General features: G+C 38.5%; 1 protein-coding gene across 1 annotated transcript in view; it reads left to right on the top strand.

Annotated features, from left to right (window-relative positions):
* FNDC3B (fibronectin type III domain containing 3B) overlaps window positions 1-13,425 on the top strand; it is a 2,611,550-nt gene that overhangs the window by 2,063,080 nt on the left and 535,045 nt on the right. The window contains exon 24 of the mRNA XM_044070236.1: window positions 2,992-3,272. Within this exon, the coding sequence (XP_043926171.1) occupies window positions 2,992-3,272 (281 nt within the window). The remainder of the gene's footprint in view (window positions 1-2,991; window positions 3,273-13,425) is intronic.

Raw genomic sequence — 13,425 nt, 5'->3', positions numbered from 1 at the left:
TTTTGATAACCCCAAACATTCCAGAAGGAGTTGTCTCTAAATGCCGTATATACCTGAATAAAATCTCCTCTTAGATATCTGTATGAGACACTGTACATGTTCAGGTATTTTAGTATTTCATAATATAATTTTCACATTCAATGATGCCCTTGGTATCGCTGTACTCTTTTTAGTTTACTCATACTTATTTTTTTTATAAAGTTTCTGTATTGTTATTGTTTACTCAGGTTTGGGTCTACCGTAACTAACAACTGGATGGGGCAGTGGTGCAGTGGTAGCAGTATTGCTTTACAGCAAGAGGTTCTTCAGTTCTGTTCTCGGCTGAGGTGCCTTCTGTGTGGAGTCTGCATGTCCTCCCTGTGTTCGTTTAGGTTTCCTCTGGGTGCTCTGGTTTCCTCCCATGTTACAAAGACATGCATCTGGAGCATTTCTCCCCAGGCTTCCGCTGAAAACTGGCTTTGTTCCAAGTTAGACTTTCCTGGTTAACAAATGTTAAATAAATAAAATATAAACAAAGACTTTCTGATTTCCTAGACTTTATAAATCTTTGTACAAAACCTATAATTCTATAACTGTCATTATCCAATTAGTTGATATGATTATAAAAACTCATGGCTGGATCTACCCATATACCCAAGTCCTTAAGTGAGTCTACAGTTTCAATCACTGTGTACTGTATTCAGTATTCACCTTTGAATTCATGTTTCAAAATCTTATATGCTTAGTTTTTGATGTATTTATCAGCGTATTATTTTCCTATGCCCAATGTATTATTCTGAACTGATTCATTGATAATAATGCAGTCATTTATATTTATTAATAATTTTATTTATTTTTCAGCAGATAGGTGGAATTGACCTCATGGGACAGTTTTCAGCCACTACCTACTTAATGTGACAATAAAGTAAGTCATCAAACAGCAAGTAGAAGACATAGCGAGTTATCAAGATATATTTTATAATAGATACCCCATCATCTTGGTGTTAACATCTGAGGTCAAACAGGTACAATAGCAGTTGTTTTTCCATGTAAACAAAGAACCCAGCATAATTAAAACCTTTCATTCAGATACGATAAAAGAAAAGGACTACTGGCTACTGGTATAAAAATAGCAATTAGCAGGTGACATTTAATAGAACTATGTTGCCTGAATTAGAGTTCAGGATAATGCCAAATGACATGCATTTTATAAGTTCATGTAAGGTAAAGTAGAGGCAATAGATACATAATCCTGTTGTATAACCTGTCTTGTGTAGGAATAGCTGGGTGTTTTCTGAGGGCAGACTAGGAGGGTAGGGTACGTAGTGCTTAAATGATCAGTAATAATATGTTCCATAATTTAGAGGACAAAATGAAAATGTTGTACTGTCAGTGAAGGGAGCCTTTTAGTGAGATTTGGTAGTACATGATCAGAGAATTTAGCAGCAGTTTTACATTTATTAGATTTATTACAATTTTATGTTAAATTATCTCAGATAGAACAAGCATTTTACTCTGGAGAAATGCAGCATATATCCTCATTTTCATCACATTTGGGTCATAAGTAAACCAAAGAGGTCAGCGTTACAGAGTATGATTACAATCAGATCTCCTTGTGTTATAATCACTTTGCAAAGTGTCTTCTGCATCTTTTGCTTGGATTGCTTGCAGTCTTTATCCAGTAGATCTGGGTTTGATTCCCTCAGTCTTCACTTGCATACTGTGTGTGTGACTCTGAGAGTTACTTAACCAAATTATGTTACAAGATGATCAATGAAAATTGTTTTTTATGCTTATCAAGACTTGTAATATAGAAAGTTTTGTGAATCTCTGTTAACAGATGTTTTGGATAGAAACATACTTTTTTGTTAAGCATTGCAGTACAAAAACATACTTTTTTACAAGTGGGAGTCTCTCTCTGAAAATGCATGCATGCAAGCATAAATAAACAGAAAGATTTATAGAGTGATAGATAAATAGATAGATAGATAGATAGATAGATATATAGATAGATAGATAGATAGATAGATAGATAGATAGATAGACAGACAGACAGAAATACTTAGCAGTAAATACTTGATATATGTTGCATATGTTTCCATGTATAGCCTGTTAGTTTCTTTTTTTTTTTTTTCAGTGGTATTTATACAAAATGATCTTTAATGCTTTTTAAAACCACAGTAAATCACCTCAATACAGTGGCAAACTCAGCAGTGACTAATGAGGATTTTTTTAAATGTTTTTCATGACTTGTGGGCTGATCATGTTCAGAAAGTTTTATATTGTCTCTTCAAGCAACATACAATATTTTTCATTAATTTAAGAAGAATCTCATTTCAGAACTACTGCTTACAGCAAGTTTCTTCTTGTTCCTTTACAACAACTTCATGTACTAGTTGCTTATGAAGTTGTAGTATAACATGAATGTTACATTACTAATGCATGCATTTAATCTGAAGTATTAAAAGGTGTATAATAAAAGCAACATTCTATTCGGTGGGAAGTACTTCTAATCAGATATTTATAACAGTGGGAAATAAGCGTCTGCCCCTTTTTTTTTGCTGTGGAGAAAACAGGGCGGGCAACATTCTTATAACTGTACATAGACGTTCACATTTTCATAGAAAGTGCATATCAAGTTATTTTACAATGTATAAAATAATGGTGATGTGGTGAATAGCGTGACTATATATTCAAAATGAAATGGTATGTGCACTTGGGCTAGCCATGCACCAACAAATGAGGATCATTTATCTGTCTCTTTATCGGTTTACTACTCGTGAAAAACTTGTGTGTAACAACAAAATATGTATGCATTGGTGTGATAACAGATTATTGTATGTTAAGGGTAGTTTGAGCAAGGAATGACTCTGAAACAAATTATCATCATGTCTGTAAAAACTGTCAATATAAAAGTCTTGAAATAAAAGAAGTAAATATACACCTTTTTAAGAAGTAGCAGCAGTGTAAGTTCTTTGCTGTTTATGCTCACCCCTTATCTGTGTTTTTCAGGCATTAAACCAAGCAGGAGCAGGACCTTATAGTGAGCTGGCAACCTGCACTACCCCAGGAACTGTCCCTGATGCACTTTCCACACTATTTGTGCTTGATGCTGACAATATGGACACTAGCCTTTATTCACCAGCAACGTGCCTTGCACTGAGATGGGAGGAGCCGTGTAGTAATGGTTCTGAGATAATTTTCTATAACATTGATCTGGGAGAAAACTGCATAACTGCTCCAAAAGCAACATCTTACATAGTTGAAGATTTATTTCCAGATACCTCCTACAGGTAAGAGTACACGCAGTTCACATAAACTGCTTCTCTCCGGGGATCTGCTACTCTGGATTAATTTTTCAGAATGCTTGAATCTAAACAACTGAGTCAAACTATGGAAAAGAGTTTGTTAAGTTTTTATATTTTGTTACTTTAGTGACTGACAGTAATCTCTATTGTTTTGTTCATCCTTCTAACAAAGTGCTCTGTTTTATTTGCTTGCTTGCTTGTACCCATGCAAAGGCAAATTAATTAGCTTGTAGTGATGCTTTTTCTGTCTACGTCTGTCTCCATAACACATTTGTCAGGTAGTTTTCATCACTTTGAAATGCTGAATTAAAGAGAGATGCAGTGAAATGTTTTGCTGTGTATTTCACAATGGAGCAACACTCCTGGTTGAGCAGGTGAAGCAGTACTATGTTCTGATAGTGTGTGCACAAAATAGAGTCTACAGACACTTGCAGTGTTCATGTACTATATGTGCAGTACAGGCAGTAAAGTCACTTACAGTATTTCTTATCCACAGTGTGATGATAGAAGGGATTATTGAGATCAGATTTGCACCTTTCATCTAAGAACATATGAAACAAGGTGATTTATTGAAACAGCTTGTGACAAATGCACAGTAATGCCTTGGGTTATGACAGTACCTGTTGGACCCAAATAACCAGTCTGAGCTTACACAGGATTTCCATAGCCCAAAGAATAGTCCCAGATAAACAGAAAAAAAATGACAGTAGCTTGGAGGAAATGCACTCTGCAGTGTTATGGATGTTTTTCCTATACCAAACACTGGCCCCACGCAACCAGAAGGAAAAAAGACATCAGTGGCTGTAATGTAATATACTCTGCAGAGGTTAGAGATATTTCAAAGACAAATACAATCTGTATTTCCTTTTAAAACAAGTTTCATAATGTTCAGACTGTACTGATCCTTGATAATGTAATTCATGTTGTGGATGAAATAGTGACTGTGACAGACATTAATAATCCCACATTATAAAGAACATACTATATTCTATATATTTACTGAAAAACATTTACATTCTTCAATCCAAGGCAACAAGTATCATCATATGACATTCCGACCCATTTTCTAGACCAGAATTGGGTTTTCTAGAGAGAATGTTAAGAAATCTATATTGTGAAGAAAGTACATTTTTACATTTAAATTGCCCACTCCCTTACCTTGAAATATCTTCTAGATTTTTCTTATCAATTTATATCCCTTTTGCCATTTCTGTTAGGTATCTTTTCACCTTAGTAGTTACCTACATTCTTTTCTGGGTTATTGAGTCTATGTATTTAAATAGCATTCCACCAGCTGTATACACCCTTGGCTTAGCAGTGCCTTTGCCTCAAAAGTGTAATACATCTTGGATTTCTTCCGTCTGAGTATGGGATAGCTACTGTGACAATATTACTTCATTCACTGAACTGTCAGACGGTGCTACACTGAGAATGCCAACTACAAAATTCCTGTCTACTATGTCCTGTAACCCACTGCAAGCAGACAGTACCAACGACTCCGTTATGAAAGAACATCATCTTTTTAAGTTGATGTGTGTGTTTCTGTCTCTTGCCTGGCAACTCCACCCCATAATTAAAATCGATACCTTCCTTCCAAAAGCAAGACATCCCCTCTATGTGCTTTGAAGCTTATTTTCCTTATTATTAGTGAACAGGAATAAAGATAATTACTTGAGTTCCCTCATTATATCCTTGTGCCCCCACTGTCCTGTCATACGAAAACTTTTGTTACTGTTTTTTTTCTTAGCTAGATGTTTTGATGCCAACCACATTAGCTTCCTAGGCTTATTTTTCAAGTTCAGTATATACTCCCCAGCAGGCTGTTTTTGGGAATCACCTTTACCCTGGCAGTCATCTCAAATTAAGTCTAGAGGCCTCCTCATCCTGTCTCCACGTAGTGTCTTAAATGGTAAAAAAACTTTTGGATTATTGGGGCATCTCTCTGTATGTAAAGACAAGATGGGGCAGTTACTTGTACCACACCCACTTAATCAGGTCCATAATTACTTTCAGTATGGTCTTAAGGGTACAGTTAAACCTCTCCACCATATAATTTGTGGATGTTAAGGGGTAGTTTTTTAACTGCATTACCCTACACAACTTCCACAAATAGTCAGCAAGTCTGGCATAAGGACAGATGCTCTATCATCAGTATTTCCCATGGAAAACCTAACTGTTGAAAATTTCTAGTGGAGTAGTTGCCATGTTTTCTACTTCATTGTAGGACAGAAGCCCCACCTAATGGTACCTACCAGCTTATTCCACAACCACTGTGATACACCTGTTACCAGTGCTGCTTGGGGCAGTAGGAGACCACACTGTATGCATGGCTACCCTCTGAAGTGGTTCCTCAATCAGAGACAAAGATACCAAATCAGTCCTAGCTTTACCAACCTTTTGGTTTTCTTAATATATCTTACAACACCCTGTCACATCTTTTGTGATACCTAGCCAGTAAAAATTTTGCATAAGCCCCCTCTTTGTATTTCCTATGCTTAGATGGCTTAAAAACAAGTGTCATGGGCAATGATTATAAGTGGCTGATGGTGGGTCCAAGTACTGCAAACTACTGTATTACTTCTCCCTCTAACAGTCATCCAGGAGTCTTTTGTCTGTACACAACCCCATTTGTCCTAACATAGACTCCTTTTGCCCTTGAGAGCCTGAAGCACCTTTGGCTACCTCAGTCAGGTTTTTTAAAGTAGAATCTGAAGGCTGTACCTAGCACACAGCTCTCTCTCTCCTTCCATAAGAAGTCTAGTATCTTTTAACAGCTGTGTTAGACTCATGAAGGTGCTACCAATTAACCTTTCTAATGATTTAATTCCTTTCAGAACAAAAACAGTACAAGTTGATCTCTGTGGCTGCAATTCAAGCATGCTGCTGTTACTCATTTCTCTCCTGAACTAGCTACATCAGCAGCCATCATAGTAGGTGTGGACACTAGCTGGGTCTCCTCCTTTATGTTTTCTCTACCTGCCTGGCTTTAGCTAACAGCATGAACAAGATACTGTATTATTGAATTTGTTTATTTGTTATCAGGCTGTCTGCCAGAATATCATCAAGAAGTGCCAGTTGGTTTCTCCCTTGCCCATCTTCCTAGTCCAAATGAAGCTGGCCAAAGACATCTGAAAATGTGTCCCTCCTATAGTATTAACTGCAGTCAAATATCCCAGGCAAGTAATACTACTGTCTGTCAAGTGCAGACTTATAATTATTGCTGATGCAGTACCTTTTTAGCAATAGTTTCTTTAACTGTGCTAGCATGTAATACATGCCCTTGTGATAATCTGAAGCAAATGAGTTTCAAGGTAACCACAGCTACCATGATCCTACCTCTGCTAGCTCCCTCATGCAGCATTTGTTCCTATTGCTGTCTTTGGGAACATCTGGCTTGTACATGTTGTACTTGATTAAATTATAAACATCCGTCCTAATGACATTAAGTGTACTGGAGCCAGTGACTTCCCATTTGCCTGTGGAACCTGAAGGAATAGTTTATGCCCCATGGGTTCCCTTTTATCTGGGTACAGTCCTAGTTAAAAACTTCCATCACCCTTTTTACCCATCTCTTCATCTGAGGCACACTCCCCATCAGTCAACTAGATTCTCATCTCCACAGGCAAAATATTAATGCTTGCTTCCTAATCAAAAGGTATCCTAGCGTTTAAAAGTAATAGGTTGCCTTCCACTCAAACATCTATGAAAAAAAGTAATTATGTCAGCAGTGAAATCACTGACACTTTCTTCTTATCTTCTGTGATTTTTATAGCTTTCAGGAGTGAGCTCAGAACATTCTAAAAGTGTCACCCACACCTTCACCTCTGTTACTGAGATCTGCCTTTTGAAGGGTCATGAGGTCCTTGTCATGCTGTCAGTGGTTTTCTTATTCCGTGGTCTCATGCTGATGCTGCTTCCCCTTCCTTCTATTGTCTCACTGCAGTGAGCTCAGAACATTCTAAAAGTGTCACCCACACCTTCACCTCTGTTACTGAGATCTGCCCTTTGAAGGGTGATGAGGTCCTTGTCATGCTGTCAGTGGTTTTCTTATTCCATGGTCTCATGCTGATGCTGCTTCCCCTTCCTTCTATTGTCTCACTGCAGTGAGCTCAGAACATTCTAAAAGTGTCACCCACACCTTCACCTCTGTTACTGAGATCTGCCTTTTGAAGGGTGATGAGGTCCTTGTCATGCTGTCAGTGGTTTTCTTATTCTGTGGTCTCATGCTGATGCTGCTTTCCCTTCCTTCTATTCTCTCACTGCATGTCTCATCTCTGCCTCAGTCTCCAGCCCCTTTAATTGAAAGTGAATTTTAAGATCATGTTAGGATGCATTGGGTGGCCCTTTATGAACGCTGTAGACCTCCAGACCATTCCAGCCTGTCTCTGTATCTGGTGGGGATGGACTTTGACTGCACAAAAGACAAATATGAAGTCCTTATTCAAAGCAGTATGCAGGAGTCCTTACAATTTACAGAGCAGATGAAGAAGCTGTAGGAGATGGAAATGAAGTGCCTGAGTAGGGTGGTAGGATGCACACTGTGGGATAGATGAAGAAATGAGGACATAAGAGCAGAAGCCAAAATTGTTTCAATTGCAGAAAAGATCAAAGAGAACAGATTATGGTGGTTTGGACATGTGCAGAAAAGCAGAAAACAATCTGGTGAAGAAGATTTGGGACAGGCAGGAAGAAGGTAAGAGGAAACATAGACATCCAGCAAAAAAGTGGACAGATTGTGCAAAAGAAGTTCTGTGACAGTCAGGTGTAAATATTGAAGAAGGCAGGAGTATGGCATTGAATCAAGAGAGATGGCAACAGTTAACACGATACCCTGACCCCATGTAGAAAATGGGAAAAAGGGGGGGGGTGCTGCTGCTGATGAGTCTGAACCCAGCTCGGACTCCTAAAGTTAAAATATTAGTCCCACAGAAACAGAAATAATAGATGACAATAGCTCTGATGAAGTACAAATCACAAGAATTTAGAGATATTTTCAAAAACAAATGGTCTATTTCCTTTTTTAACAAGTTGCAGAATGCACATGTACTGTTACATGATGTTGCAGTTCATGTTGCAGAGGAAACAGTAAGCATAGCAACCATAAATAATTACGTATCATTAAAATAAAACAGTTCTATAGTTTATATATTTAATGAAGGACACCACTGCTTACAATTTTAAGTCAGTGAAATGTGCATCACTTACTGTACAGTACAGTCGCTACAGCCACAGTATCCCTGTAGTTTGTGCAGAGAACAGACATGGTGTTTTTGTGCTGTATGCACAGGCTACACTCTGACTTTTTTTACTTAGTGTAGAAAACTGTCTTTAAGCTCTACATGGAGAAGAAGAGTCAAACTGCCCCATTTTATTGATTCTCTTTCCATGGATTCTAGCCTACTTTTGAATATCTCTGTTAATCTAGAGCCTGCGCTTCCTTTTACGTTTGACTCTTTCTTCCTTAACTCCTGCCTGCCTTCACTCTACCACTTTCTGTCTTTCAGTTTCTCTTTATGTAAAAAAAAAAAACCTTCAACAATGTCAGCATAGGGATTTTATAACTAAGTATCACAGATGGTAGCAGGAAAAATGTTAGTCTGTCAAGGAAGTTTATTTTGTGAAATCAGGGAACATTTTCTTTTCGTGGCCCAAAATACCTTTTAAACCATGCCCGAAAAATTATACTATTGATATTCATTAAGTTGTTAGAAAAGGTCTACACTCTAATTTTTGGGTGAAATTATGACAATTAGCAAACCTAAAAGGATACATTTGGCAAAGTAAATGTAGCATCTCACCATTTGTTGTGTTGTTATTTTCATTGCAAAATATTCAGTCTTAAAAAATGTGATGTTGTCTGATGAACACATAAGCCAAAATGCTTCTGTGTGGCACAAACAATAATGTTACCAAGCAGGACCAACATTTCTTTTGGCAGTAACATTGCATTTTAGCCAAAGTTCAAAAAAACAACAGCGATCACATTTGCGATAACAAGAAATCGGGTCTGTAGCATATATTCAAAAGATAAAAAGAGTGAATGCTCTTTTATCGACCCCTGAAAGCCAAAACCACTAAATATCAAAGACACAGAACAGTGATTTTTTTTCCCAGCGAAAAAAATCACTGGCCATTTTCAGGACTTTGCCATTTGCCCCACTGTTGTGCAATCTCGGAGTTGGTGTATTTAAGTAGGGGGATTTTATTTTGTGTTTGGATTTGTTTGTTTTTTTTTTTTTTTTGCAGAGCAGCGATTTTTTTTCCCCAGGGGAAAAATTGCTGTTCCGTGTCTTCGATATTTAGTGGTTTTAGCTGTTAGTGGTCGATAAGAGTGTTTGCTCTTTTCATCTTTTGAACATATGATATAGACCCAAGAAATCAACACAGTATATTTTAAAATACAATATTTCAAACTACTGTAGTTATGAGACCAAATATGTTTGATTAAAGTTTTGTAGTTTCACCCTAAGCATCAGCATTGCATTTTTATTATTTCTATATAATTCATAAACACCTTCCTTAAACCAGTAACTGAGTGGAGAATTCCTTTTAGGAGGAAATAAATTAAATTTATCTGGATATGAAAAATAATAACTGTTGTAAAATGGTAGCTATTTTATTCATGTTGAATTGTGAAGGAAAGACAATATTGTAGGTGTGAGGATAAAATACTACATATTGCCAGTTATAAAGATGGTTTCACCAAGATACAGAGTTACAACTCGGACATGTTTTGAGGCTAAGGGAATATAGGCAACAACAGTTTATACACATGTCAAAGAAGATGGCTTTACAAAAACAAAAGTGAACTCTTGGTTTAGGAAAAATGTGTCTTGTCCTAGATCTGAAAAAGAAGTGCTATATCCATAACAAGGCCTGATAAAATGATGACGCAGTAAATTTCATTGCAGTGAAATTGCCAAGATTATAAGATTGTATTCATCAGATGAGAAATAAGTTAGATGCATATAACATTTTTACCTTGATTTTCAGAATTTCTACCTGTGATCCTCTTATGCAAACTAAATAAAAGAATGACTTGAAAAGTATTTTTATAGTGATGGCAGAATTACATTTTGGATCTTGTTTGTACAATGATTATGTTATAGGTCATGACACTGGATATCAAAACAGTTAAGCTGAAACAAGAGTTTGAAGTAAGTAGTCACCAAACTAATTGGAGGCTATCACTCTTGTTGTAATTAACATTTCTGGACCAAACTTTCAGAGTATTTGACGTAGTGCTCTTCCACAAAAGTAAAGGAGGTATTGTCATGCAGTTACAGATGTAAAACATGCAGCACCACAATTCATGAGAATTGTCTCATCTGTGAAATGGCATGCTGTTAATACATACCCAAACTCTAGCCATTTATTAAATTAGTTCTGCATAAAAATCAGATTCATCTGTAGTTACAAAATTAAAAGTCAGCAAAATTATTTCATGAGTTAAAAAAAAGCTGTAAAACATGAATTGTTGGTTTCATCGTCTTCATAATGTAACAGACAGTTGAAATATACTAAAATTAAGAGAATAAGATGAAGGTATGCTGAATGCTGCAGCTAAGAGTAGCTACATTGCCTCCTTTCATCATCTTATCTCTCACTGCATAGTTCCTCACAATGTGCTACAACTCATGAACATTTGAAATTCAATGTCAAACTCTTATTCACAGCATCTTCAGCTTAACAGTTCCAGGTCATCACTGATAGTGCCATTTCCATAAATTAGTATTTCATGGAAACTCACATTTGACATCTGTGACCCCCTTCTAGTTTCTATGTCTATTCTCACAAAGTCAGTCCTTCCACCCTGGAATCACATAACAATATGCGGAAGAGCAGATACCCTATAAAATACCCCTGTGGTACCTCACATTTCACCTTCCTCTCCCAAAATGCAAGCCCTTCACTGTTACTGTCAAAGTCATTCTGTTATGACAGTTCCTTATTCACCCCACAGCCACCCATCCATCCATCCATCCATCCATCCATCCAGACAACCCTTTCCTGGCTCTTTCACTTTTTCTGACAGTATTCTCTAAGTCACTTTGTCAAAAATATCCTTAAGTTCAGAAAGACATCATCTACTGGACTAACCAGCTTAACAACTCATAAACTCACTGCATAGTCTAACTTTTATGACATCATAGCTATGAACCAATACTGAAACCCATTACCTGTTCAGTAACAACCATGAAGTCAGCAAACCTTTGTTTACAATATTTCTTTACAGTCTTTACCAGGACATATGCCAGACTGACTGGAAATGTAAATGCTTGAATCTCTGTGAGATCCTGTCTTGTACAAAGGCACCAATGGTGATCCCTTTCTGTCTGTAGAATGTCTATTAACTCAAGGAATAAGCTGAACAATTGCACTATTGTCTCTACCAACTTTGCAATCATTTCATTTCCATTAATACTCTGGAATGCAGCCTGTCCACAGCGTGAGCTTTATCAACACTCAACCTTTCAATTTACTGTTCAGTTTCTTCTACTATACTCACATATCTGTACAGTTATCCCTTGCCTCACCCCCAGAACCCTTCCCCCAAGCACTCTTCCACTCTGTGGTAATGTAAAACACAGAGGTAAAAAAAAAAATAACTCTGCTTGCTTACCAACCTTTTCCAAAAGTTTTGTCATCATTTATTAAAAGTGTGATGTCCTTCAAGGATGCATCTGCAGTCCTAACATATGGGTTGTCCTGCCTCAGGCAGCCCTTCGGTCGGCCGGATTCCAAAGTCTGGGTCTGGCCTCGGCTGATGTCGCACTTCACCCGACGTCATAGCTGCTGTGGTATAAAGGCATCAGCCGACGCCATTTTCCTCAGTCTTTCTTGCCGCGCGGTGCCCGGCAGAAGCTGTTCGCAAGTGCCGGGTTGGTCAGATCCAGAGATTCCTACCACCAAGACTTCTAAAAAGCTAAGTACCCCATTGGGGACTCTTTCTTGCCTCAGCCGATGTCAGACAAAGTAAATAATTGTTTAACTTGTGGGAAACAAATACCTCATAAGGATTTCCACTCTTACTGCCTCCCTTGCTTAGGCCCAGACCACGACGTATCAGCTTGTCTAGCCTGTGCTTCCTTCAACCGACGGACGCTTAGACGTTGGTCGGAGTTTGCAGAGGAGTTTTTTTGTCCCGCTTTTGCATACAAAATGCCGTTGGAGACTCCGACTACACAATTAGCTAATAAGCGCAAGGAAAATGACCGACACTCGCGGTCCGCGGTTTCGGCTGAAACCACGGTTAGGCCAACCGCGAGTGTCTCGGTTTCAGCTGAAACCGAGTCCTCGGTTCTTCCTTCGGCCGAAAGCATGCCTCCGACAGCCGAGGCCTCACAGAGCATGGCTGAATCTGCTACTGAAATTATTGCTACAGTAGCAGGCACCCAGGATTTGTCAGACACTATTCCCTTAGACATATCTACCCCTGCACGTGGGGCTGCTAGACCCCCTGCTTCTATGTCTATCAAGGCCTTTTCCAGGGCTAAAGCAGCTAAATCTTCTAAGGCCTTACCTGCTAAAACTCCCTCACACAGGCCTTCCTCTAGTTCCCAAATACTCAGCCTGGCTGAGGATCTTATTTCTTTGATCAGGGGATCCCAACCTCACCCAGACAGGGCCTCTCAACCCCCTCCAGATAAGAGGCCTAGGACTGAACCCCCGGAACCTATCTCTACAGACTATTCCTCGGATGACTCAGATATTTCAGACCATCAGGAAGTCCCATATTCTCCTTATGAGGATTCTGATGCAGAAGACTCCATTTCTTCTGCTTCTCCTCCTGAAGAATTTTCTTTTGGGGAAACCCTACATGCTATGAGGGAACACTTCCAATGGCAGGGCCAGGATTTTTCAGATTCAAGGAAAAGGCTAAGGACTTTTTTACACTTAGGCCTTTAGCCATTCCTCCAGTACTAACAGTTGTTGATGATGCATATAATGATGCCTGTACTGCCCCTGATTCTCTTCCTCCGGCCCCTTCCAAGCCTGACAGATATTACAGGGTCCCGGGACACACACTACCATTTGTATAAGGCTCCTGTTGCAGACCCTGAAACCATTTCACAGGGCCCTAAAGGTGTGGCAGCTGCCTCTGCCAAAAACCCTCTTCCCTCTGAAAGGGAATCTA

The sequence above is a fragment of the Protopterus annectens genome, chromosome 4.part1 (assembly GCF_019279795.1).
Source record: "Protopterus annectens isolate FY-2018-M chromosome 4.part1, PAN1.0, whole genome shotgun sequence".
Lineage (NCBI taxonomy): Eukaryota > Metazoa > Chordata > Ceratodontiformes > Protopteridae > Protopterus > Protopterus annectens.
Note: the sequence above shows the minus strand (reverse complement) of the source record. Positions and strands in the feature narration are given on the sequence as shown.